At 40.1% G+C, this 26,053-nt stretch overlaps 2 protein-coding genes across 4 annotated transcripts in view; both read left to right on the forward strand.

Moving 5' to 3' along the window:
- Positions 1-23,622, forward strand: part of LOC145457012 (G-protein coupled receptor GRL101-like) — a 59,602-nt gene extending 35,980 nt beyond the window's left edge. Inside the window, exons 3-8 of the mRNA XM_080335170.1 lie at positions 10,395-10,520; positions 10,741-10,851; positions 10,918-11,139; positions 22,055-22,209; positions 23,283-23,450; positions 23,510-23,622. Of these exons, the coding sequence (XP_080191296.1) occupies positions 10,395-10,520; positions 10,741-10,851; positions 10,918-11,139; positions 22,055-22,209; positions 23,283-23,450; positions 23,510-23,601 (874 nt within the window). The 3' untranslated portion in view covers positions 23,602-23,622. The remainder of the gene's footprint in view (positions 1-10,394; positions 10,521-10,740; positions 10,852-10,917; positions 11,140-22,054; positions 22,210-23,282; positions 23,451-23,509) is intronic.
- Positions 23,623-24,717: 1,095 nt separating this feature from the next.
- Positions 24,718-26,053, forward strand: part of LOC145457006 (solute carrier family 22 member 16-like) — a 35,355-nt gene continuing 34,019 nt past the window's right edge. The window contains exon 1 of one of the 3 annotated variants that reach the window (XM_080335159.1): positions 24,718-26,028. In XM_080335159.1, the coding sequence (XP_080191285.1) occupies positions 25,874-26,028 (155 nt within the window). In that variant the 5' untranslated portion in view covers positions 24,718-25,873. The remainder of the gene's footprint in view (positions 26,029-26,053) is intronic. The other 2 variants (XM_080335161.1, XM_080335160.1) reach the window with 2 other exon arrangements.

Below are 26,053 nucleotides of genomic sequence, written 5' to 3' on the forward strand. Positions count from 1 at the left end.
AATGACGTGGCTTGTTAAATACGGGCTGGGCCTTGGGTTTCAAGTGAATTGTCACCTTTGTCTTGGTGCATCGTCCTAATGCATTAGAGAAAACGCAGGGAAATTAGGACTGAAAAGATACCAATTTGTCGTTCGAATCACAAATGTCAATAGTATTACATGATTGCGATTTGACCATCTGCGAGGAAATTGCATCCAAAGCAGAAGTTCCCTTAGCGGTCGTGGAGAAAGCATCGCTCCAATCGAGACCAAAAATGTTTTGCCCACGGTGTTCGTCGAGAACCACCAATTTTAAGCCAACTCGAACTTCCGAACCCACCTGCACAGTTATAGTGCAAATACCTTTCACTTTCAGTGGCTTGTCGCCATACGCTATACGAAAGAGCAATGGTATGCTGAGAGTTTCGGAGAGCCCAAAGTTTTGTACCCAGTCAATCCCACCATGGCGGAGGGTGCACCAGTGTCCCACTCAGTCGGCAACGGAATGCCGTTGATGCTGGAGTTGATCCAGAGCTGGTTTCCTACGCGTCGATATAGTTTATCGATGTCGAAGGAGCGGAGCGGCACTGAGCAGAAATTGACGGATGTGATCTGTTGCGTGATACTAGGTTTGGTAGACATGCACACAGGTTTGATATGACCTTTACGATCACATTTCTGACATACTGAATGTCGATATTGACAGTCTTTTCTCTGGTGATCGATGAAACAGCGGCTGCAGGATTTCAGTCTTTCTGGGAAGTTGCCTTGGTTGAATTTCAAAGATATTTTCCCCTTCTGATAACTTCCCGTCATTTTGTTGACGACGGAAGCGTCTTTTCCGCTACTCTCGCCCTGGATAACCCTATCGGTTTCCAGCGTTCTCACGTATGTTGCGGCTACTTTGAGAACGTCGTCGAGGGATGGATCGGTTTGTGTTAGACAATGCCATCTCACATCCGCGTGCGGCGTTTCTTAAATGATGAGATCGCGCATTAGCTCATCAACGTAGCTCTGATCACAGCCATCTCTTGAGCATGTGAAGTTGCAATCTTTGGAGATTCCGCGTAGAGTAGCGATCCAATCGGCGTACGATTGTCCCGGTTGCATTTTCCAGTTGCAAAAATCGTACCTGGCTGCTTGCAAATGAATGGAGTCTTTGAAGTGTGTAAACAACTTCTCAGTCAACGCGTCGAAGGATTGCGCACTAACATCAGCCGCACCAAACAAATTATGAAGGAGCGAGTACGTTTCAGGTCCAACTCATAAGAGTAGACACGCTCGTTTCTTCTTCATATTGGAAATGCCGTAAATTGCAAGGTGGTGGTTGAATCGTTGCAGATATTGGTCCCATTTCTCCTTTGATTTTACAAACGAATCAAATTTGGTAGCGGTAGGTTCAGATGTTGAAGCACCGGGACTCGACCTCTGTGTTAACTGCGCCATCTCTGTCATGACTTTTGCCATTGCTTCGTCATGCTTTGCTTGATGCTTCGCTTGTTGCTTCAAATCTTCTCTGTGCTGAGCATTTTGCTGCTCCAGCTGTGCCTGTTGTTGCTCCAGCTGTGCCTTTTGATTTGCCGTGTTTTCTTCATGCTGCCTTTGTTGCTTCGCCATCATTTCTTGCTGCTTCTCTAGAAGCTTCAATATACTTGCTTCCACGATATATGTTCGTCGCAGAAATAACTTTGAATCCGAATTCTGACACCAATTGTTATGTTCTAGATCTTGTTTGAACAATAACTCAATGCGACGAGGTTGCAATTAGAAATCAGTATATTGTACAGCAGAATAACTTAAGACAGGCGACACGATCCAGAGTGCAGTTAAATGAAAAGACCCAGTAGACAACAGAACACAGGGTATAAATACGAAGCACGACACACGAAGAAATAATGATTGGCGGTAATTACTAATCCTAGACAAATAAGAGGCAGACGATATGAACGTAAAAGCATGAACATTACAGTTTCAACGTATGCACTACTGCAGTGACCATGTTTGGCTTCACCTACGCCTGTGAGCAAAAAAAAATATGGCGCGCACTACGATTCCCATGTATTAGTACTGCCAATAGCCTACGTCACGAAATTTTGATTGTGACGTAATAGCTGATCAACATATATGGCTCTTTGGGAGTTACGTTTGAGGATATTGGGTCAACATGACTCTTCGGCTCAAAAAGGTTCCCGACCGCTGGTATATAAGGATATGTTATGTCACGTAACTTTCTTGTTCTTCTGAACCTTGAAATGTCACCCATACAGATGTATCAGACATCTATAAGGTGCCTGGTTTCCCTCCAGATTCGTTGATTGCAAATGACATCACATGCCGGTTTTCCCTAAGCCAACAATCCAATTTCATAGGCGTGTTTTGCAGAGCACATGAAATGCCCAGATTTGATTTTAGTTTTCAATTTTCATGCCAAAGTAAAGTTATAACAAATCGCTAATTCTATCCTTATTTTGTATTTCAATTATTTCAAACTACCAAGTTAACCATATAAATATCAAAAACAATCAGCAGGTAGATAACATTTATGATGTTGACATTAAAGATGAGATTAAACTCACTAGATCCACAAACAGGATATGTGCATTTACAGAACAAAGCGAAAAGTAATTTGATATTGCTTACCGTAGTCAATGCTGACCAGCTTGGACTGAGAAGACCATCGTTACTAACAACCAACTATTATGAATTGAATACTGGACCATAGTGATGTCATAGCTAAAACGCAATGTAACAAAGTAGCTTGAGAAAAAAGATGCGGAAGGTTTAAAAAGCTTTAAACTACATTTCTGAACGACACGTTTTGGCAGAGGTGGTCAAAGTAGTCAATAACGCTACTCAAGTAGAAGTAGAGGTAGCGACGAAAAAATCTACTCAAGTACGAGTAGTAGTACTTCTTTCATAAGCAACCTAAAATACTTGAAGTAGAAGTAGAATTGACTGACTTTAAATCTACTCAAGTAAGTAAATAGTTTTGAAAACGGTGGTAATTCGTTCACGTCGACTGTCAAAAGCTGCAAATTGAGCTATGCATGAGGTGCAGAGAGCTTGATTCGTATTGATGCATCCCCATATGTATTAATTTTCGACAGAATGAGCATTCGCCCGCATAATGGGATGCAAATTATAATATGGATATGAAAATGCGAGCTTTGTTTACTCGAACACCCCGATTTACAAAATATCATGACATGGCGCCCTACCCCATATTATAGGCCCCCTAAAGTTAGGCGAAGAGCAGTACGGAGAAGCTGTATCGGATAAGGTTTCAACACTTTACGCGATTAGTATCCGTTGATAAAAAATATGGTGGATCGTAAAATTGTATATAGTAGAGCTTATTTGCGGAAAATAGACGCATTAATTCACTTACTTTTAACATGTATGTTCTGCAGACAACAGAACAGAAATTATTTAAAACTTAAAGTATGATACTCGGAATTGAAAGAGAAATACTAAAAAGCGGAAAATACCTTTCACGTCTTTTGTCCAGAAAGGTGGTCTGCTAAAACTGGTGTAACGTTCAAAGCAGCTGGAGTACACCTTTTCATATTAGGACACGTCATGGGGTGCTAGATTACGCTGTGATAGGCAATTGCTAGATTGGGAAACGATAGTTTCAAGCGTTGTGGTGGGCCATATTTACTGTGATGAAATATTTGAAATGGGCGACGATGCGGTGTGACCGGAACCACGCAATCTGGTAGGGATGATGTGAACCTCTGAAAGGTACGCGAACCTTTTTGAAAGGTTCTGTGTAAACACGAACGTGAATCTCGTGACGTCATGTGACGTCATATTGCTAATTTCAACCCTATATTTCAGTGAAGTGATAACCTATATAAATGTACACGATGCCTACCTAGCGATGACTCGTGCCACATACTGCCACAATGCTGAAGTAGCCTACAAATTGACGTTTTAAACGTCGCTAAATGTATCAACTGAGGCAATCAAATGATATAATAATCACATGAAATCAATATCTTACGTCTCTTTGCCAACAATTTCGATGGGGACTTGTCAGGGAATATGAGCTTACGCCTTAACGGTCTAGGCCAGACCGGACACTGTCTTCGGCGTCTGAGTATTGCTTTACATGGATATTGAGCAGAGTGTTGAACGGGTTTCTTTCTATACTTGCTACCGATATTACCACATTAACAAGATATGCAGCAGTAGCCAACACCCTAATTGCACGGATTTACTTATTATGATACAGTAAACATATATGAAGTCATGATTGACCCGTACGCCTGCTAGATTTTTACATCAGAAAACGATATCACTCTCACTGATTGGTTGAATAAGTATCATTCCCTGACTACATGTATTGTATTCACAAACGGAAAGCTGGGTATTTCGAGCAAACTTTTGTAACAAGGCAAGAAAAAATTTTGAGATTGTCAAGGTGCATGCTCGTTTAGTGTTGACTGTCTATGCTGCCAGCGCCATGCATAGAGTGGTTTGCAGTTGAATTGCAATAAATGTGTACCAAAGATTTTATAATGAAGTAAAAATTGTAATATATGAAAAAGGTTCACAGGGCAGAACCTACCAAGGTTCTGTTGTGAACGCGAACCTCAAAATTTCCGAGGTTCACACACAGAACGCGAACGTGAACCTCACGTTAACACCATCCCTACAATCTGGTGCCTAAATTATCTTCACCGATACTTTCCTGAAAAGATATATTTGACGGTCCAGAACTACCGTGCGCGAAGCGCAACCAAAAATTCTGAGTTTTACTTGACTTTTATGAAAACTAAATGTTGGTACTCCGTGAAAACAGCCCCGAAATTCGTCAGGCTTTCATTCTTTTGGTGGATTAAACTACTTCCAGTTGACAAACTGAAAATAGCGAAAAGTACGTAAGTAGATCACAAGATATTACGAACTAGAAGTAGAAGAAGCGAAAATGAGATTTACTTTAGTAAGTAGTAGAAGTAGAGGAAAAATTTGAGTACTTCGAAAAAAGTAGAAGTACTTCGTTACTGACCACCACTGGTGGCAGAAACATGTTTTACTAAGGATTATTGTATAGGAAATATTAAAAAATCGGCTCAACTAATGTTTTGTTGAATGGTCTTCATAGTCCGTACATAAAATTCAGAAACGACAACAAACTGTAGCGTACCGCTCCATGATTGACCTATAATTACCCTCGCTGATTACTGATTATGTTACTGCTACGTCTTGTTGTGCTGTACTCTTTTATGCAGTCGCTTTTAGTCATCGTCCGAGCCAGTCGTCTTTTAGTTTCCGTCGGACGAGCATCGTCATGTTTTAGTTGTTTTATTAAAAGAGCAATGCTATCTTGTCTACTTTGATTTATCGAGCCGCGGACCAAGAAGAACGCGCGCCCACGACAGAGCACGCTATATTTTGGTGACCCCGACGTGATCATAGCCAGTCGACTTCAAACCCAACGTGCACTAGCCGACTCGCATCCCTTGCTCCGCTGTATTTGAAATGTCTTCTCGACGACGACGACGACAACAATCGATAGACGATATTGCGAGCTCAGCGAATTTCATTGGTACCCCGAGGATGCCGCCACCGGTGGTCAATTTCTGGTCCCATTCGCCAGAGTCGTGGTTTGTTTCGGTGGAAGCCGGATTTTCCAGTTATGGTGTTACCGACTCTGCGGCGAAGTATTTCCATGTCCTGAGATGTTTAGACGGCAACCAGCTCGAATCGATTCGATTGAAGTTACCTTCCCCAGAAGACGACGACTGCTACGAAGTATTGCGTGATCTTCTGATGCGTGAGTACGCTATTCCCTTGCAAGACCGTGTTAAGGAGCTTTATAGTGATCGCTGTAGAGATTTAAAACCCTCTGAACTTCTAAAAAAATTGCGAAATGCAATGAGGGATCTATCAAACACACCAGGTTCCGACTGTTATTTAAAGGAAACGTTGCTTCACCATTTGCCAGATCATATTGCTGGGATATTGTCGTCACATGTAGACGATACCGTGGAACAGCTTGCCCTACGAGCTGATAGTATATACACTCGCGCTTCTCCTCGTGTGGTTTCAAATCATTACAGTTATCATCAGACTAATCAATTAGATGAATTGCAACGAACTGTTCAATCGATAGCTCGAGAGGTCAGGGAATTGAAAGCGATACCTTCGACACGACATTTACCTGCATCGGGCGGACAAAGCTCGCACAATTTCAATCATAGTACCGTTTCTCGCCGTGAACCCTTTAGAGTTGATCGACCAGCTTTTCGGACGCAGTCAAACCGTTCAGAGACACGTGGTGAGGTAACTCAATTTGCTCATCTGCGTGGTACGAATCAGTTGTGCTTTTATCATGATAAATTCGGTGATCGAGCTCGAAACTGCCGTCCACCCTGTTCCTACTCTTCAAATGCCCTTTTTTAGACGGAGGCCTCGTGAGGGATCGCAACAATTCTCAACAGTGAATGCTAACTCTGAATGTCAAAACCCTTTATTGCATGTGCGAGATTCGATTTCAGGGCAGATTTTCCTCGTCGATACAGGAGCATCCGTTTCTGTTTTACCGACTTGAAGTACCGGTTTCAAGAGTAAACCAGGACCAAATCTGTACGCTACAAATGGATCGAAAATTGCGACGTTTGGAACGAGATATTTGCGGGTCGAGTTCTCCGATAGACACAAGTATGGATTTCGATTCTATATTGCCGATACACACATTGCCATATTGGGGGCTGATTTTATTAAGCGATTTTCTCTCGTCGTTGATTTGAGGAGCAATTGTCTGATTGATACTGTTTCAGGAGGTTTCATTCCTGGCTGGAAGTGTAATCCAGTAGTTCGCGGTTTGAACTTTATAGCGCCTGATCACAATACGCCATATGTAGATCTTTTGTCGAGATTCAACGACATTACCATTCCACGGAATGCAGCAGTACGAGCTAATCACGGTACTGTACATCGAATTATTACTAACGGATGTCCCACTCGATCTCGCTGTCGCCCATTGCCACCCCATTTGAAACAGAAGGTGAAGAATCGATTGCAAGAATTGTTGAAGTCCGGTGTAATCATTCGCTCAAAATCGCCTTTCGCCTCTCCTATTACTGTCGTACCAAAGGGCATAGATGATATTAGAATCTGTGTCCACTATAGGAAATTAAACAATCAGACGGTCAAGGATTGCTGGCCTGTCCCATTTTTGCGTGATTTTACCAATGAACTGTCGAACTGTAATGTTTTTAGCAAAGTTGACTTAGCGAAGGCGTACCATCAAATTCCTCTACATCTGGACGATCAAGAGAAGGCTGCTTTTATTTGTCCCGAAGGACTATTCCAACCAACGACGATGATGTTCGGCTTGACCAACGCTTGTAGTACTTTTAGCCGTTTTATATCTGAAGTAACCGAAGGACTGGACAATATTTTTGTGTTTTTAGACGACATTTTAATTGCGACTCGAACTGAAGAAGAGCACATGGCAACAATGACGAATTTGTTTTCGATGTTTCGTAAGTTCGGACTGGTCATAAATGTCGATAAGTGCAGTTTTGGTAAGGAAGAAATCGAATTTTTAGGTCACCTTGTTGATGTAAGGGGAATTAGTCCCTTGCCATCAAAGGTTGAAGTAATCTCTAACTATCCTCGTCCCGAAAATGTGAAACAACTACGTTCATTCCTTGGACTAGTTTGCTATTACCACCGTTTTGTCAAAAACTGTGCCGAGATTTTGAAGCCACTCTATGACGTGGCCAATGCAGCATCGAATAAGCGTGATCGTATCAAATGGACAGATAGTGCTAACACAGCTTTCGAACGCATCGAGACCGAACTGTCCGATAATGTCATATTGTTCCACCCGATTCATGATGCCGAACTGTCACTCGTGGTTGACGCTAGTCAAATCGGAATTGGAGCTGTTTTGCAACAGAAAAGTGATGATTCGTGGTCCCCCTTAGCATTCTTCTCGAAAACCTTGAACCCGACACAGCGCAAGTACTCCGCATTTGATCGTGAGCTTTTAGCGGCTTATTCAGCAATCAAGCATTTTCATGTCCAGCTAAAGGGTAGGAAATTTCAACTGATTACCGATAATGACGGCCTTGTAAAATCGTTAAGGAATCCAACCGACAGACTTCTGGATCGTCAAGCAAGACAGTTGGAATTCATCACGGAATATACCGACGACGTTAGACACATCAAAGGGACTCTGAACACGGCTGCGGATACTCTCTCCAGACTCGAAGTGAACGCGATTTTTCCGAACACTGTTCCCATCACAGCGGAGGCATTACTAGAAGCCCAGAAAGACGATGATGAGCTCAAAGAATTCCTCGCTAACGCCGATGACCACTCGCTGCATCTCGCGGAAGTACATTTCGAAGAGTTGAACGAGCCTATCATCTTCGACAAAACGTTACCTGGTAGAGAACGTCCCTACGTTCCTGCGGCGTTTCGAGATACTGTAATGCACAGTGTGCATGATATTTCGCACCCCGGTATACGCGCGACCACTAAATTAATGGCTGAACGTTATGTATGGCCCGGCATGAAACGTCATGTGAACGATTTCGTGCGTCATTGTCAGCAGTGTCAACGATCGAAGATTCATAGGCATACTCGAACTGCAATTAATAATCTTCCCGTCCCTTCCGAACGCTTTCATACGGTTAACGTGGACATTTTGTCACTCCCGAATATTTGCGGTTACTCGTATATTCTGATGTGTGTTGATCGCTATACTCGCTGGCCTGTATGTGTTCCAATGTTGGACATTCGTGCCCAAACTGTTATTGATGCGTTTAGTTTTGGCTGGGTGTCGAATTTCGGCTCGCCCCGTAAAGTCATAACCGACCGAGGAAGTCAGTTTACCTCGCTTGAATGGACTCAGTATATGCAATTCTTGGGTATTTTCCACATCAAAACCTTGGCGTATAAGCCGGAGCAAAATTCTCTTGTCGAACGCTATAACAGAACTTTGAAAGCCTCCCTCCGCGCATCAGAAAGTCCTCATAATTGGTATCATCACTTAGGCCTAATTGTTTTAGGGCTGCGATGTTCTGTCAAGGAAGATCTCGGTTATTCACCAGCAGAGCTTGTGTATGGCACTTCCCTTCGACTACCCGGTCAATTAGTCAATCCTTTTTCCAGTGGTAATAACGCTAATGATTTCAACTACGTTGGTGAATTGAAACGCTTTCTCAGCCTTGGGTGAGATGCCGACTAAGTTTCATTCGAATCAAAAATCTTATGTCCCTAACGATTTGAATAATTGCACGCACGTTTTCTTGCGGATAGATGGTCATCGTAGATCACTCGATCCGGTTTATTCTGGTCCGCATCAAGTTTTAAAACGCACTCATAAATGTTTCACAATTCTAACGAATAAGGGTCCGTATGACGCCTCAACCGACAGGCTTATACCTGGCAGACTTCCCATCGAGCGTCTCGACGAATTGACGCCACCGCAAGTTGACACTTCGCGAACAAACTCTGTGTCGGCCAGTGGCCGTCTTATTCGTACTCCACATCACTTGAATGAGTTTGTGTTGTCGCCAGTATTTAAAATGGATATTTAGTGTGTTACTCGTTCACTTTCCCGTTCTCTATGCTTATTCATCGGTAACTATGTCTCATTGAGCCTTTCACATTGTAAAGTGCATCTTTATCGCCGAACGAATCATTTTGTCGTTATAGCTTTGCCACCACGCCCATCCCACTTCATTAGTCGTTAGAACATTTCGAATTGAACTCGTATTCGAAACCCAATCTGTAATCACTACCATGTCATGCTGGTAGGGTCCTTCATTCGTAGTTATATCGTTGACTGATGTAGTGTCCATTATACCCTAAAGCTTTTACCAACCAGGGGGGCCCTTGTAGCGTACCGCTCCATGATTGACCTATAATTACCCTCGCTGATTACTGATTATGTTACTGCTACGTCTTGTTGTGCTGTACTCTTTTATGCAGTCGCTTTTAGTCACCGTCCGAGCCAGTCGTCTTTTAGTTTCCGTCGGACGAGCATCGTCATGTTTTAGTTGTTTTATTAAAAGAGCAATGCTATCTTGTCTACTTTGATTTATCGAGCCGCGGACCAAGAAGAACGCGCGCCCACGACAGAGCACGCTATAAAACGACCCATGTTGCTCAAACAGCATGTAATTTCACTCTGCATACTGTTCCCTCTGCATAGGTGCTTCGAGTTCCCAAGTAAGAACCCCTGAATTAAAAAAATAGGCCACCACAAGGAAAGCCGACATTGGAGCAATATGAACGCAAACATAGCTTCTTATGATTAACATCAGTACTGTTAATGTGATCAACAATCGTCAGCGTTTGAAAATGGCAGAAAATTATCGGAGTGCCGAGTTCATTTGTGTCCGGTTTTCACAGCTTCTGTTATTCATATATGGCTTTAATGATTTCAGACCACTTTCGATACCGACACTCAAACGTACGATCATGGCAGTTGTGGTTACCTGGTTCATATCCCTCTTGATAGGATTATTACCGTTGATGCCTTCCCTGGAAGATTACTTTCTGACGGATGTGTCGTAAGTTATTGTATTTTCGATTGTGTGATGACCTGTGCACACATAGCATGTATTTTTTCTGCTTCGACAGACATTCTTTGTAATTGAAAGATGTTGAATATATGCGGTCTCTCTTGGTCGCATTCTTTTACCCGAATATATCGATTGCTATGTGATGGTAAACGTGAACGAAAAATGGGCCACTTCAATCAAAGGAATCAATAATGATCGCTATTTCTAGGTTCAATGACACTGCGATCTTCAAAACAAAAGTCAATCAGAACGACAAGCAACATCTAATAAAGTGGTTGAACTTGCTAAACAAAGACATGATCCAAAAACATGACGACAGGTAGTCCACTCCATTTGTGACTTATAATCAATGTGTCACTAACAACGAGGCCAATTTCTATGACAGCACCGAATGGGGAAAATTGAGAAGACTAATTTCTCATATTAACAAATACAGTCCCATAAAGCCTACAAACGAGTTCGGATATTATTCAAGTCACACGGTATGCCTTCCAACGTTTTTCCCGGACCGAAACAAGGACGGATCATGGGCCTACTCATTCATCATTCTGATGCTCAATTTCCTGGCATTCTTCTTCATGTTCGTCTGCTACATCGCACTGTATAGGTAATTGGTTTCTATCCACATGTAGTTTGCCATGATTGCCAGAATTTTAAGAAAAAAACGCATATTAACATACTTATGTAATATAAAACTCAAGTCCCATATATGCAAAATATAAAGGTACAACGGTATTTTGCAACAATGGAGAGTGACATCCATCGTAGAATGATATATTGTCACCGGTGGTTTGGGGAGGTGGCTGTTCGACTTTAATAGACGCTCAAAGTGGGGATGGTAAGGAATTCTATTAGAGGCATGAAATCCTCGATTAAAATAACAAACTGAAATGCATCTATGAAAATACGATATCTTTCATTTGTCGTCAAAGTACAAAGTGTTCACTGTCGTAAATAATATTTTCTAAACTATATTTTAAACATCGGTAGAGAGAGAGAGAGAATCTTTATTCGTATACATTACATATCAACATTACACTACAAAAATGTAACAGTTAAATAAGACAGACGGGAGGCTCGATATGACAAAGTCTTCAGAGCCGAGCCACCCAGGACAGGAGCAATTTTCACTGTTGATATCTAATAAACAAGAAATAAAATTAACTTACGAACGAAAAGAAAAATAAGACACAGTATCATGGACCAATTAGAAATATAATGCAAATACAATTTAGCCGTAGTTAGGGATAAGAGAATGAATACATTGTTTTTTAAATGCACAAGAGTCTAAATTGCGGAGACTGGGTGGCAGCTTATTCCAAACATTGACACCAATGAAACTGATCGAATTGTGCACTAGACTGGTAGAGCGGTGTTGCACAGACAGACAAGTTAGAAGAAAATCTGGTATGATGTTGGTGGGTATCTGAAGGTATCTTGAACATATTATCAAAATATAGAATGAGTTCGCCCTGATGATAGCTATGCATAAATTTCATTACCTCCAATTTGAAAATGTTTTCCACTTTCAATATTCCAATGCTTCGATACATGCTATTACAATTTTCATATCTAGATTCCCGGCAGAGAATTCGTATGGCTCGGTTTTGCAAGACTTGCAATTTCTGCAGATGTTTTTTTTGCAGCAGGTCCCCAAACTAGGATCCCATTAATGAGAGAGCAGTGAATTAAGGCATAATAGACTGATCTGAGAGTTTGATGATGAATTAAATTTTTAAGGCGACAGAGAGCCCCGACACCACGCGAGATTTTAGTTTTTATATTGTTGATATGATCAGACCATCCGAGTTTATCATCAATGATGATGCCAAGATATTTAACAGTTTTATGTGTATCAATATGTGCGTTATTTACTAAAATTTCAGTTCGGTTCACTTGTGTATGAAACACGAGACTTTAGGTTTTGGAGGCATTGAACTGAAGTTGGTTAGATGCCATCCAATTTGCCACGGTCGATAGCTTAGTGTTAATGTTGTGAAATGCATCAGATAAATATTTACCGGGTATAACTAGAGTGGTGTCATCAGCATACAGCGTGATGTCATCGTCAAAAAAATGAACAATATTATTGATGTAAATTATGAACAGCAGGGGCCCGAGAACTGATCCCTGAGGTACACCAGTCTGTATGGGTAGTAATTGTGAACGCGTTGTTCCAATATGAACTGATTGTTTCCTATTATTTTAGTACCATTCAAAATACATTTTGCAAGTCCACGTATACCATAGAATTCAAGTTTAGCAACTAGTTTGGAATGATTGACACGGTCGAATGCTTTTTCTGATCTAGGGTGTGATTATATGCTGTGTTTGTCATGGACCATGGAAAGGCATTTGACAAAATAATATTCGTTTAAAATTATAGCCTCAGATGACGCCGCCCTTAATTAAATGACAGAAACGCCAGTTCAATACTAAATATAATTCAATTAATTGGTCATAATGGGAACATAAAGTATATACATGGCTATAAATTACAAAAATCTTTGCCAATTGCTGATGCTGAGTGGCGAAGAACTATGTCACGTGATCATAGTTTAGGTACTATATTTATTACCATGTTTTGTGTGGTTGATATATTTTATATATAGGAATCCTTTCATTCGTGAACTATTTCGAGATAAATGTATACAAAACTATTTCAGTATCAAGTCTAAAACAATACTCCGTGAGCAAAATAGGTCAACGGAGTTTGGAAGTAATTTATTTTGCAGGCATAAAATGTTAAATTTGTGATATAAAAATATTGAATAAAGTTACAACGTGCGACATTAATTACAATCTCTTATATTCCCACCACTGATACGCAGGGCCAACAACGCATCACGACGACGAAAACAAGAGTAGGGCCCGCTGATTCAGTGGTTTATAAATGCATTCAATCGGCCCACCACCGTATTTTTGCCAATTCCATTGTATGCGAATGAAGGTGTTGCCAGATAGAGTCCATATGATCCGTGATATAATATATTATTCTATTATACATAGCGTCGATAATAAATTATCTATTATCATAATAAAGTATTCCGATAAAATACAAATGTATGGATGTAGGCTATATCATATTGGAATCATTTGACTGGTTTGGCCCGCGAGCAATTAAACTCTTGAATCCGGCCCGAAACCCAAGTTGAGTTTGCCATCCCTGAGGCAGAGAGCTAGAGACTATTTCATTTGACTATCAATGGCGACATTGACTATTTAAGTGACAAATGAATCGAGTAGGCTACAGTTCGGCTCAAGTTCATTCAAATGACTGCTTAATTCGGTGACAATACCACAGAGGGTCATGTTAGTGTTTCGAGAGTAGTGGAATTGCCCGCTCGCGACGTGTAAAATAAAATAAATAAACCAAACGACCGGGAGTCACGAATTTCGCATTTTTGGAGTCACAAAAGCTGCATTTGGAGGTACTGTGTTGGTCGAAAAGCGGCCTCCGGAACTTCAGAAGAGCGTCATTGTGGTGCTTCGTGGACGCGAATTGTGTATTTCATAGAACTAATGACTCTGCGTATGGTGTGTGGATTTTGAAAACAGGTGTTCGAGTGTGTAGTGACCCATTTTCCGCGCGACAAAGGACTCTGGCTTCCTGGGTCCGCTCAATCACTATAGTGGTTGGATCGTGAATTGCTTCCCGTGAAACAGCCGCTACAGTATACTGAATCTATCGTAATATGGTATCGGATTATTACAGTAGTCTGTCAAACCCTTTCATGTATTCAGCAGCGACACGAAAATATTCATCAAACATTGTGTATTGTGAAACAGTAGACACACATATATATCATTCTTGTAATTCTAGAATTCGACAAGCCGAAATCAAGATGGTTTTATCTCGAGCGAATCCAAGTGTTAGATTGCAAGATATCGTGATGCTGTATTACAGAATGGCATGTCGCGATCATCAGCTAATATTTTACAAACCTGAGATCGTTTACACTAATCAAGGCTAAAGTTAAAACAGCAGTCTCAAGGATCAAAAAATTCGCAAAATGAATTGAAACTCAACTCAATTAGTGATCTGTTTTTCCCGTGTCAAAATTGAGTGACGGAAAATGCTATCGCCATTGCATCCCGAAATATCGACATCTTACACAAGCTAACAATTCCAATTACTGACAGATCGCAATGCGTTATATCCAGTTATGCCTTGCCAATTTAGCTGAACCGCCATATGTATGATAAAATAAAAGTTGCGCGAGCATATAGCGTGCGGCCGATTTGGCATGTCGCGGGTTGAATAATGCTGGAATTCTTTCGTACTATCTAACGTGCCCAATGTAAAACATTCTAGGTCTACATATTTATCAAAAACACTTCCATCATCGCAAAAGCGATTGATAAAATGTTTATTACATGCATTTTAATCAGGTGGACTTACCTTATATGTAGAATGCAGAACGGTAAAGTAATCGGAGATATAGACTGCACTGTATTTTGTCTTGATGTTCGTGAGTAGTATTGATGCATTTTTCGTTTCTATTCTCCAAAATGATTTCATTCATTCATCATCATTGGTTTATTAGCAATTTTATCAGTTCAATACACCACAAAAAATGCGATACAATGAAAAGACAGGAAGATGTCGAAGCGACAAGGAATCTATGGAGTAGTCTATGGAATCTGACACCCACCTTGGCCTAGGCGATGTAAAGAGGAGGCATGCACACTGAATGAAAGTAAAAAGATAGTATAGAAAAAGCAAGCGACAATAAATAGGGCGGCATGTCATGGGAAGCGAGATCGATAGGTCAGTCGTGGTCCGGTAATCTTGAGGATGGACTGTATTTATTTAGTAGTAATTGCTTGTATTTCGACTTGAATGTGGACATGCTCGTCGACTGTCGGATGGCCGGCGGGATACTGTTCCACACATCAGGTCCGGCATATTTGATAGAGCGATGATCTTTTCGGTCGATCATATGATATTTGTACGACCTGGACTCGCGTGTGTTGTACTTGTGCGCTTTTGATTCCGAGGTAAAGAAGTCATTGAAATACTCGGGGCAACGACCGCAGTGGAACTGATACATAAACTTGGCGATTTCTAGTTTCCGCATATCTTCTATGTTTAGGACGCCGAAGCTCTTCAGCAGCGACTTGTTGGATTGTCATTATGAAATCTAGAACACTAAACAGCGTTTCTTGGGTAATATGATTTCGAGTTGGTATTAAATTCCTAACATTTTACTACAGGGTAGGCTCAGGCTGCAACAGATCTGATTTAGCAGACGCTGATGACAAGGGTCTCGCCCACTCAACATAACACACGTATTCAAAAGTATCGGATACTCACACCGAAAACACTGACATTGACGGTTACCCCCAATAAGTGTTCGCCGCGTTATTATTTCCACGATATCACTCATCAAATATTACGTTTATGTTTTTGTGTGACACGAGGTAGAATTGGATCACACCAAACTCGACGTTGCATTCCTTTGCGTCATGATATGGATACTCCCCCGCCTCGCTTCATTGGTGTGGATCTGTATCTTACAAGTTATATTGTTTTCCCCGAAAGCGGTGTTTACTCACTTGGTTGATAGCTGCGTGATTTGGCATACCACTGATTGGTTAATACTTAATTCCGTTCATCCTCTCTACGCCGCGTGCTAAATTTTTACAAGCACTTCAATCATCACGATTAAGCAAATTGAAATATGTTTGCTACGTCGAGCTTATTTGGGCAGACTTGAGTTATGGGTAGAATACAGAACATCAAATAAATCGCAATATGGACCACTCCAAAATAGGGTTAATGAGTTTTGTATTGCTGTTCATAAGTTATTGCTAAAAACTTTCTATTTCTATCCACTAAAATATTTGTCATCATAAAATTCGATCCACTAAAAGAACTTGATTTGGTAACATTATTTCGATTATTTGAGCAACTTGTCGTCAAATTGTAATCAAAACGACATCCTCAGCATGAATCGTTTGGTAAGCGTGCCATACTGGAAAGATATGCATACATTCCTTCCAAAATACAGCATCGTTATCGATTCCAGAAGCATATACTTACCCAAAATTCTCCCAATCCAATTTTCTCAGAACAATGGCTTTCTATAACGCGATGAATGACCCATATTCTGGATGATCAGTTCATTAACATTTTTTTTTTAATTTTTCAATTTTTCGAGCCACCTGTCTTACAATGTCACAAGTAGGCTATAATAGCGATGACATGGTAACAATAGAATCGTGGCGGGCATCCCGTCCATAATGTACACGATGCCACCTACAAAGCTATCCATAATGGATGATCGGTTTTAGCTGTCTTTTTAGACATCGAGAGAGCATATGACATGGTGTGGAGGGCTGCTGTCATCCATAAATTACGGGAAATGGGTATTTCGGGGCCTTGTCTTTCTTGGATCAACAATTTCATACACGACCGTACTTTTCAAGTTCGAATCGGGACAACGTTATCCGACATTTTCATCACAGAAAATGGTATACCACAGGGGAGTGTGCTTAGCCCTTTGTTATTCAACATTATGATAAATTACCTCCCAACGGTCATCGAGTCAGACATGAGACTCTATGCGGACGATTGTGCCATTTGGGAGACGGGCCTTGCTGTTGACCAACTTGCTCAAAACATTCAATCATCCCTTGATCAGATCTATCGATGGTGTGTAAAGTGGGGTTTTATGGTATCGGTCGAGAAAACCGTAGCAATGGCTTTCACGAAAAAGCGAAATTATGTACAACCTGTACTCAGACTAGGAAGTCATCAGCTGAGGTATGTGGAATAGGGCTCTTCAAAAATGCCTTTTTTCTCAAATCGTACTGGCTACTTGATAAAATTGTTAGGTTACATAATTTAAGCCTACACACAAAATTTGGTTCAATTCCAGCCAGTAACCGCTTTGCTACAGGAGAAGAAAGTTTCTACTCATTATATAAAAATAAATAATAAAAAATTTGAAAATTTTCTGTTCACCCCATGAAAGTGTGCAAACGATACTCACCAAATTTGGTTCAATGCCAACCAGTGGAAGCAGCGTTATTGCCGTCGAAAAATTTAGAATTTGAATAAAATAGTATTTACGGTGACCGATTCCTTGTTTATTTATTATAATTGCGCTCACCGTAAATACTATTTTATTCAAATCCAAATTTTTATACGGCAATAACTCCGCTTTCACTGGTTGGAATTGAACCAAATTTGGTGAGCATCGTTTCTATAGACAGCCTAACACTTACATTATTATATAATAAATAGAAACTTTCTTCTTCTGTAGCAAATCGGATACTGGCTGGAATTGAACCAAATTTTGTGTGTAGGCTTAAATTAGGTCAGCTAACAATTTTATCAAGTAGCCAGTACGATTTGAGAAAAAAAGTCATTTTTGAAGAGCCCTAATGTGGAATCCTTCAGATATTTAGGTGACACCTTTGACAAAAGACTCAACTATGAGATATACACACATCTAACGTTGCATCCAAATGCGCAAAGCGCATGAATTTATTCAAAATGGTATCCGGCACATCTTGGGGTGCATCCACTCGAACGCTATTAACCCTGTATAGGAGCCTGATAAGATCCATCATAGAGCATGTCATGGAAGCGTACTTCTTCGCACCGAAATCACACCTCACGACAATAATTGCAATCCGCAATCAAGCTCCGAGACTCTCTTGCGGTGCCATGTCCAGCACCCCTATATGAGTATTAGAGGCCTCTTGTAACGACATGCCCCTTTTCCTCAGGTACCAATATCTTTGTCGCAAGTACCGTTCCAAGATCAGAACACAACAATCAAACCCAGCACGTAGTACCATATGCCCTTGGTTATTGAAATGCGCTATGATTGATACATCATTGCAAACAGCCCTCGGACGCGATCCACCACGTCACATTGTCGATGCTATATTCAGAGATTATATTTTTGAGCGATACCCAAACAGAATGCTAATTTACACCGATGGATCTAACAACATCAACGGTGCTGGGTACTCCTTCTCAATCTTCTCGATCTTCTCTACAATCTTCTCAATTGAGCTTAGAGCAATATTCCATGCACTGATATGGATTTCAGAACATTCCATACGAGTTACTATTTTGAGTGACTCTTTGAGTGCATTGCTGTAGTTGAAAAACCATCTTGGTGAAAATAACTATATTACCAATCAAATATTAGAACTAACTCGCCATCTATTACATGCAAGCCATAGAGATATTTCTTTTGTATGGAGTCCCGGACACTGTGGTATTGAAGGGGATGAAGTCGCTGACCGACTTGCGAAAGACGCTGCAGCCCTTGACGTAGCTGACCAAAGTGTAGATCTTACTTCTAGCGAGGCCAACTCATTGATTTTAAGTCGCTGTAGGCAAGACTGCATGGAACCAACGTTTCATCGAAACCGCCTCTGGAGCACATTTCAAACAGTTCTGCCCTGACATATACACAAAATTACCTACTTTAACTACGCCACACCGTGCCGAAACCACCATTTTCAGATTACGGTCCGGACACTGTCGTCTCAACCCCTATCTTAGCAGAATTGGATGCTCCGATACCCCTGATTGTACCACATGCCATGTTGAAGAAACTGCAGAGCACGGTATCGTCGAGTGTGCAAAGTACGCTAACGAAAGATGCCAGTTTAGCACTTCTGGTATATATGATCTACAGATCGATTGAGTGACAAATGCTTACAGATAATTACGGTTAGGATATTGGGAGGATAAGATTGGGCTATGAATTGGGGTGACGATATCGGCGCTACAGGTAATAGGTTGGTTGTTGTGGGGCTTCCCTATCTGAATCTACTTAAGTGCAAAGGTTGTCAAAGTAGTCGAGAAAGCTACACAAGTAGAAGTAGAATGACTTTAAGTCTACCCAAGTAAGTAAGTAGTTTTTAAAACAGTCTTAACTCGTTCGCATGGACCGTCAAAAGCAGCAAATTGAGCTATGCGGAAAGTGCAGAGACCTTGATTCGCATTGATGCATCTCAGGAGGTATCAATTTCTCAGAATATGAATAAGCATTCCTGCGCATCAAGGGATGAAAATTATAGTATTGATATTAAAATGCGATACTAGCTCTTTGTTTACTATACAATTCCGTTTTAGAGAATACCATGGCATGGCGCCCTACCCCATATTACAAGGCCCTAAGTTCGGGTGAAGAGAGAAGTTTTATCCGACACGATTTCAAAAATTTGTGCATTATTAACAGATATTGTGGATCGTAAAATATATATTCAGTGCATCTTTCTTTTCGGAAAATAGAGGCATTACAACACTTGCTTTTATGCAGACAAAGAACTGAAAGTAATTATCAGTTAAGTGAAAGTATCATACTCGGAATTGAAAGTGAAATACAAATACCACTTCTAAAAAGCGGAAATATATTTCATGTCTTTTGTCCATAAAGCTTCGAAGGTGATCTGCTAAAACAGGTGTAACGTTCCAAAAAGCCGGATTTTCCAGATTAGCAGGACACGTCATGGGCTGCTAGATAACGATAGGATAGATAATTGCTAGACAGCGAAACGGTAGTTTCAAACGTTATGGTGGGGCCATATTTACAGTGATGAAATATTTGATATGGGCACAATGCCGCGTGAGCGGAACCATTAGCAATCCGGCACCTAAATTATATTCACTGATACTTTCGTCAAAACAAATTTGTCACTCCATAACTACTGTGTGCGAAGCGCAACAAAATTTCTGGGCTTTACTTGACTTTTATGAATATTAAATGCCGGTACTCCGTGAAAACAGCCTCGAAATTCCCCAGGTCATCTTTCATATTGGGGGATTCAACTACTTCTACTTCACAAACTGAAAATAGCGAAAAGTAAGTAAGTAGATCACAAAATATCACAAAGTAGAAGTAGAGTAAATCATATCTACTTGAGTACGTACCAGAAGTAGGGGAAAACTACTCGAGTACTCATCAACAGTAGAAGTACTTCGTTACTGACCAACTCGGCTAAAGTGTCGCTACAGAACGGCACTGCATTGATAACACTCGTCGACACATATTTTAGTAAGACAAATAAGAGTGGTTTTGGGGGTTATGAAGGGCACTGATTCCGAATATGACCTTGGTTTTTTCAAATTGGCTCTTGTTGTGGGGATAACCCATGGGGCTATATTGACCAAAATCTCCCATTTTCGCGGTGATAATTGGATATAAAATCGGCTTAGTCGTACTATAAAGTTTATAAATTCAATCTACTTGTTATTTTGACACATAAAAGACTATTTTAAATTGAAATACAGCAACATCAATAAATTTAGGGGTATTAGATTTATCATAATCAAATACTTTCACGGATATCATCAACATGAATAAACTCCAGTCAGGTATATGAGTATTTACCTAGATACTCGAATAACGTGGTATTAGTTCAATCAGTTTTACGTCAACTACTTATTGTAAATTTGAAATATTCAGTTGGAATACAATATTATTGATATATGTTTTATCGAAATTGTATTTGTACGATTTTCGCCAGTAAGCTATTTAGTGCAGTTTCTCGAAAGGTTCCGGCAATGGTCTGACATAATATGTTCAATGGTTCATATATCCTCTGCCCTGGTATCTTTCTTTTGTTGTTCTGATGTCCGCAACATGTCATGTTAATATTGATAGAATGATTCGAAATGACATGAGGGTTCTTCATAGTCAACTAGCCATTTATGTGCAGTATAAAATTAGAAAAAACTACGATTTTCTTTATGCCAAGTAAAATATTTAAGGGTAAATACAGTAATTTTGGGCATTTTTAGGGGTATAAATATCTTCTGAAAGAGAACCAATCGGACAAAACTAATGTGATATTCGTAATCAGCAACCGCAAAAACCCCAGAAATGGCTCTCAGACATTCTGCCTAAAAAAATTCATTATGTTGGCAAGTGTAATTCTATATTTTGAGATATTATTCCTCTCATTGCATGTATTCCAGAGGTGGTCAAAGTAGCCAAGAAAGCGACCCAAGAAGAAGTAGAAGTAGCGACGAAAAAATCTGCGCAAGTACGAGTAGAAGTACTTATTGCATAAGCCACCTAAAACTACTATAAGTAGAAGTAGAATGGAATGACTTTAAATCTACTCAAGCAAGTAGTTGTGAAAACGATCGTAATTCGACAATTCGGTATGAACAGAACTACGCCAACCCGCTAACTGATTTATATTTACCGATACTTTTGTGAAATCATACTGGTCACTTCGTAACCACTGCGAGCGAAGCGCGACGAAAATTCAGGGCTTTAATCAACTTTTATGAAAATTAAATGTAGATATTACGCGAAAACTGTCCCGGAATTCCTCAGGCTATCTTCCTGTTTGGATGATTAAGCTACTTCTACTTGACAAACTGAAAATAGCGAAAAGTAAGTAAGTAGATCACAAAATATTACAAAGTAGAAATAGAAGTGGCGAAAATCAGATCTACTCGAGTAAGTACCAGAATTACAGGAAAACTAATTGAATAGTAGAAGTACTTCGTTACTGACCACCTCTGATGTATTCCACAGAAAAGCCACCAACAGAAAGATTGTGCAATCATCGACGGCTCGCAACAAACGGGAGGAGAAAAATGCAGCAATGCAACGCAAACTTACCAGGATTCTCGCGTCTGACTTCTTTTGCTGGGTTCCAGTCTGTATCATGGGCTTTCTGCAATTAGCAGGTATCAAAACGTAGCCGATTTTCTATTCAATCATAATCTTTTAAATTCTTTGATCTAGAAGCACATGTCGGAATCCGAACACTAAATATGCTCCAATTATGCACCAATCTCAGCCTGGAATTCTTAATTCATCTGGTGACAGTGTTTCGAATATCACTAAAACTTATGTAAGACCAGACTTTCAACTGATAAAATCGAAATTGCCGATTATCCCTAGCTGTATCAGCAAAGTCGTGATCGGTTGGGATGGGTTCAATGCCTGGGCAAACGAATGGGATGTATCCGCGGCGATCAGCAATTCGGGATAGCGTGAAGTCTGAAAGCGTTGGTGCTATTTCGAAAACCATCGTGGAAGCACCTCCATCGTTCATACTAAGATAAAGCTGTTCAAGGAAATACAAATTAGTTGCCGACAGTCCAACTAGTAATAAACACAATCCATAAATATAGTGACTCAGACAATTTTTCTATTAGACGATGTTGAATTATGAAATTTATGTAATATGTATGACACGCATAGTTCAAACAGTGATTTCAAATATGTTGCAGTTTTTATGCTATTGGCAGAGTCCGGTCCACGCAAAGTTATTTCAGTACTCAATTGTCACAATATAAAGCGGTCATATTTCAGTTTAAGATATAAATATGTCAACACTGCAGTTGATCGATCATGTGTCGTTTCTGCTCGTTATTAACAGAAGATATTCATTATGGAACTATCATGAGTTGAACGCAATAATGTAGAAATGCCACTCTCCAAGATATTCATTTGTCTCATATGAAGGTCAAACTGCGTGTTGAAATCATTCGAGATTTAGTTTTATACTGGGAGCAGATGCAAATTAGACCCAATCTTACCAACGTGAAATTGTTGTAAATCTGAATTAATTCATCGTGTTATTTTCTTCGTGCTTCTTAGCTACTACAAGAAATAGAAAAAATAGACTAAACGCAATAAAAAGACGACGAACTCGCCACGTAGCTCTCGAGTTCACCTATAGTGGTACGCGTACCACACTTTGATAGCAACTGGCTCGATTAAAGTAATGAAACCTACTGACATATAATTCCAGGAATCGATATCCCGTCGGACGCCTATCTCCCTACCGGCCTTCTTATTCTCCCGATAAACAGCGCTCTGAATCCATTCCTTTACTCCGACCTTCCTGATCGCATGATGAGCGGGAAGAGAAGAATTCTTACATGGCTGGCAGAATCGTTCCGTCAATGGAGAAATGGAGGTCAGCATGTCGAATAATAACATCATCAATACGGTTTTAAGAGAAATGTCGGTCTTAAGGTTCCTCTCCAGAACTACCTCCGGCCAGGGTTCAAGCTTTGCAACTGAACGTGATTGAAGTAAACAGAGGAGACGTCGTAGACATGGATTGATCTGGCATACTGATCTTGAATCTACATTTCAAAGACAAAATTACTGATATTTTATAGTAATATTGTCTTACAATGGCAATATACTAATTTGTATTATACGTAATTCGATTCTGTTAAATATTAGTATGTATACAAACTGCCATGCATAATATGGTTAAGTCGTTTGCATTGACAATTCTTAGATATAGTTCTCCATACAACTGGAGTGTATATAGTTACGCGTGTTACACTGTCTATATACTTTTATTGATGTTCATTCTAGCATATCAGCGTAGTAAACCTGCCAAAATGAACTTGTGAACATCTGATTTGGAGGTATCGAGACTACGTTGCGTGACAAAAGTTTATGCTACCCACAAATGCCCGAAGAAATAAATTCATAACTGTTCATGATAATACATGAAAAATTATTGAGGTTTCGCATTTCATCTAGCCAACGTCAACTTACGTGGTCTGATACCGTATCATAGATGTTGTTTTGATTCCAGTATACACATTTTCATGACAGAAGCCGTTTTTATTTTGATGATGCACTCACGTGTAAATAGATTCGTATGTGAGCTCGGTATAGTCATCATCGATGGGATTTGCTTATCTCAACCATTTGGAGTTGAGAATGTAAATAATATTTTATTCAGTAAAAAATTGGCACTAACGTACTTCTTTTTAACGTCGCAGGTATAGCAATATGTTGATCACGATTTTAATTTCGTTCACGCAAATCATTAATTGTCGGAATGCAGTCGGGTGATTTAATTTCGAAATTTAATTATTACTATTCACCATTCTATCGTCTTGTTTCGCTCGCTGTTAAATGGAACTTCCCTTGACCATTCTTATTTGGTATTTTTACTGTGACGTTCCAATAATTGTTACTTAACACCAAGTATCAATGAATTTGTATCGGATCGGTTATACATTTTGTTCGTTAATAAATATTGGACCATTGGAATGTTTGAAATACGATTTTCGTAAGTATATATCCGATAGGACAGGCCCTGTGCCTAGAAACCGGCATCACAGGATTTAGAAGCTGTCAGAAAACTATTTACGGTTGATTATAATATCCACTGAGGAATGATTCTAATAGGCAATCATATATATCTCGTTATCCGTTTGATTTAATGTATATATCTTTCGTATCATGTAATACGACCAACCGAGTTTTCAAGGCAAAAACTCAAAGCGAAGGACCTTAAAATCTCAATACTCGGAAAAGTAATCTCAAACTATACTGTCCTATTGATGTAACTGTAATGTGGAGGTCGCGTCCAGAAAATGGGAGCAGCAAGTGCCAGTGAAGAAATCGTGCAAGTAATTTCGCCACGGTTACAGCAGCGGAGACGCGCAGCTGCCGTTCCCTTTCAAATATTCATTCAGAAATGTTAGGTTTTACCTTGGAAAGTGTCGTCGTATTGTCCAGCCGAAACGCTACAGCGTGACTCCAATTGCCTAATTCAAAATGAGCCAATAAAGATTGGAGATAGAGTTGACGTTTCAAAAGGACGGGGTTTCGATTTGGAACACGAACATCCCTACGTATACGTCAATGCATACAACTTACCACAAAAACTGTCATAGTTCGACTACCGATCGAGTCTAATTACCCGCAGCCCATGATACCAAGACGGGTGTGTAACAAAAAATAACATGTCTATGAATTAAGTGTGTGTCTTTGCCACCAGGAAACACCGGTCAAGAAATACGGGTCTAAATAGACAATAGAAGAGATCAGATTCCAACACTTTTTCTTTGGGCATTCGGCAAATTTGGATTTAGATGCCGTACTTGGCATCATCGGGACGGAACGAGTCATGACATTAGTCGAGTCAGACTCGAGTCGATGTTTTCAGATGACTTGACTTAACTCGAGTCACTTTGCAAAAATGGCATGACTCCCTTCACTCCTTCCTACGTCCTTTCCTTGGCGTCTAAAAAATCTCAATTGACTCGGGACTCGAAGCAAAATTGTTAAGTACTTTCATTTGTGTGCCTTGGAGTCGACTTTTATCAAAATACACCAACCAAGGCTGTGTCAACAAAAGGAGTTCATGTATCATCTAAAATAGTACATTTAACGCTCGCGTATTCGACATTTCATCCTGGTAACGTCATATTTTGTGATACGATTGTTGATATACGATGTTCTGTTGAATTCTCTACTAGTTGCTGACGATGACCCCTGGTGAGTGTAAGCCGAAAATATTTGGTTTCATTTCAATATGAATATACTATTCAATTGTACATCTTGTGTATTGAGCAAATAAAAATAATGGTACCGCCTATTATCCCGATTATACTACCTATTTTCAGGTGTCGTATAGACCTTCAGAACACAACTGCATTTCCAAACGCCAGTTACGATAACATTACCATTATGACGACTCCGATCGACAACTACGGCAGACCAGTCGAGCCTTGCGAGAGGTAGGTCGATGTTATATAAAGCAGC

The sequence above is a fragment of the Botryllus schlosseri genome, chromosome 15 (genome assembly GCF_051294905.1).
Source record: "Botryllus schlosseri isolate E-star chromosome 15, Bs_hap1, whole genome shotgun sequence".
Taxonomy (NCBI): domain Eukaryota; kingdom Metazoa; phylum Chordata; class Ascidiacea; order Stolidobranchia; family Styelidae; genus Botryllus; species Botryllus schlosseri.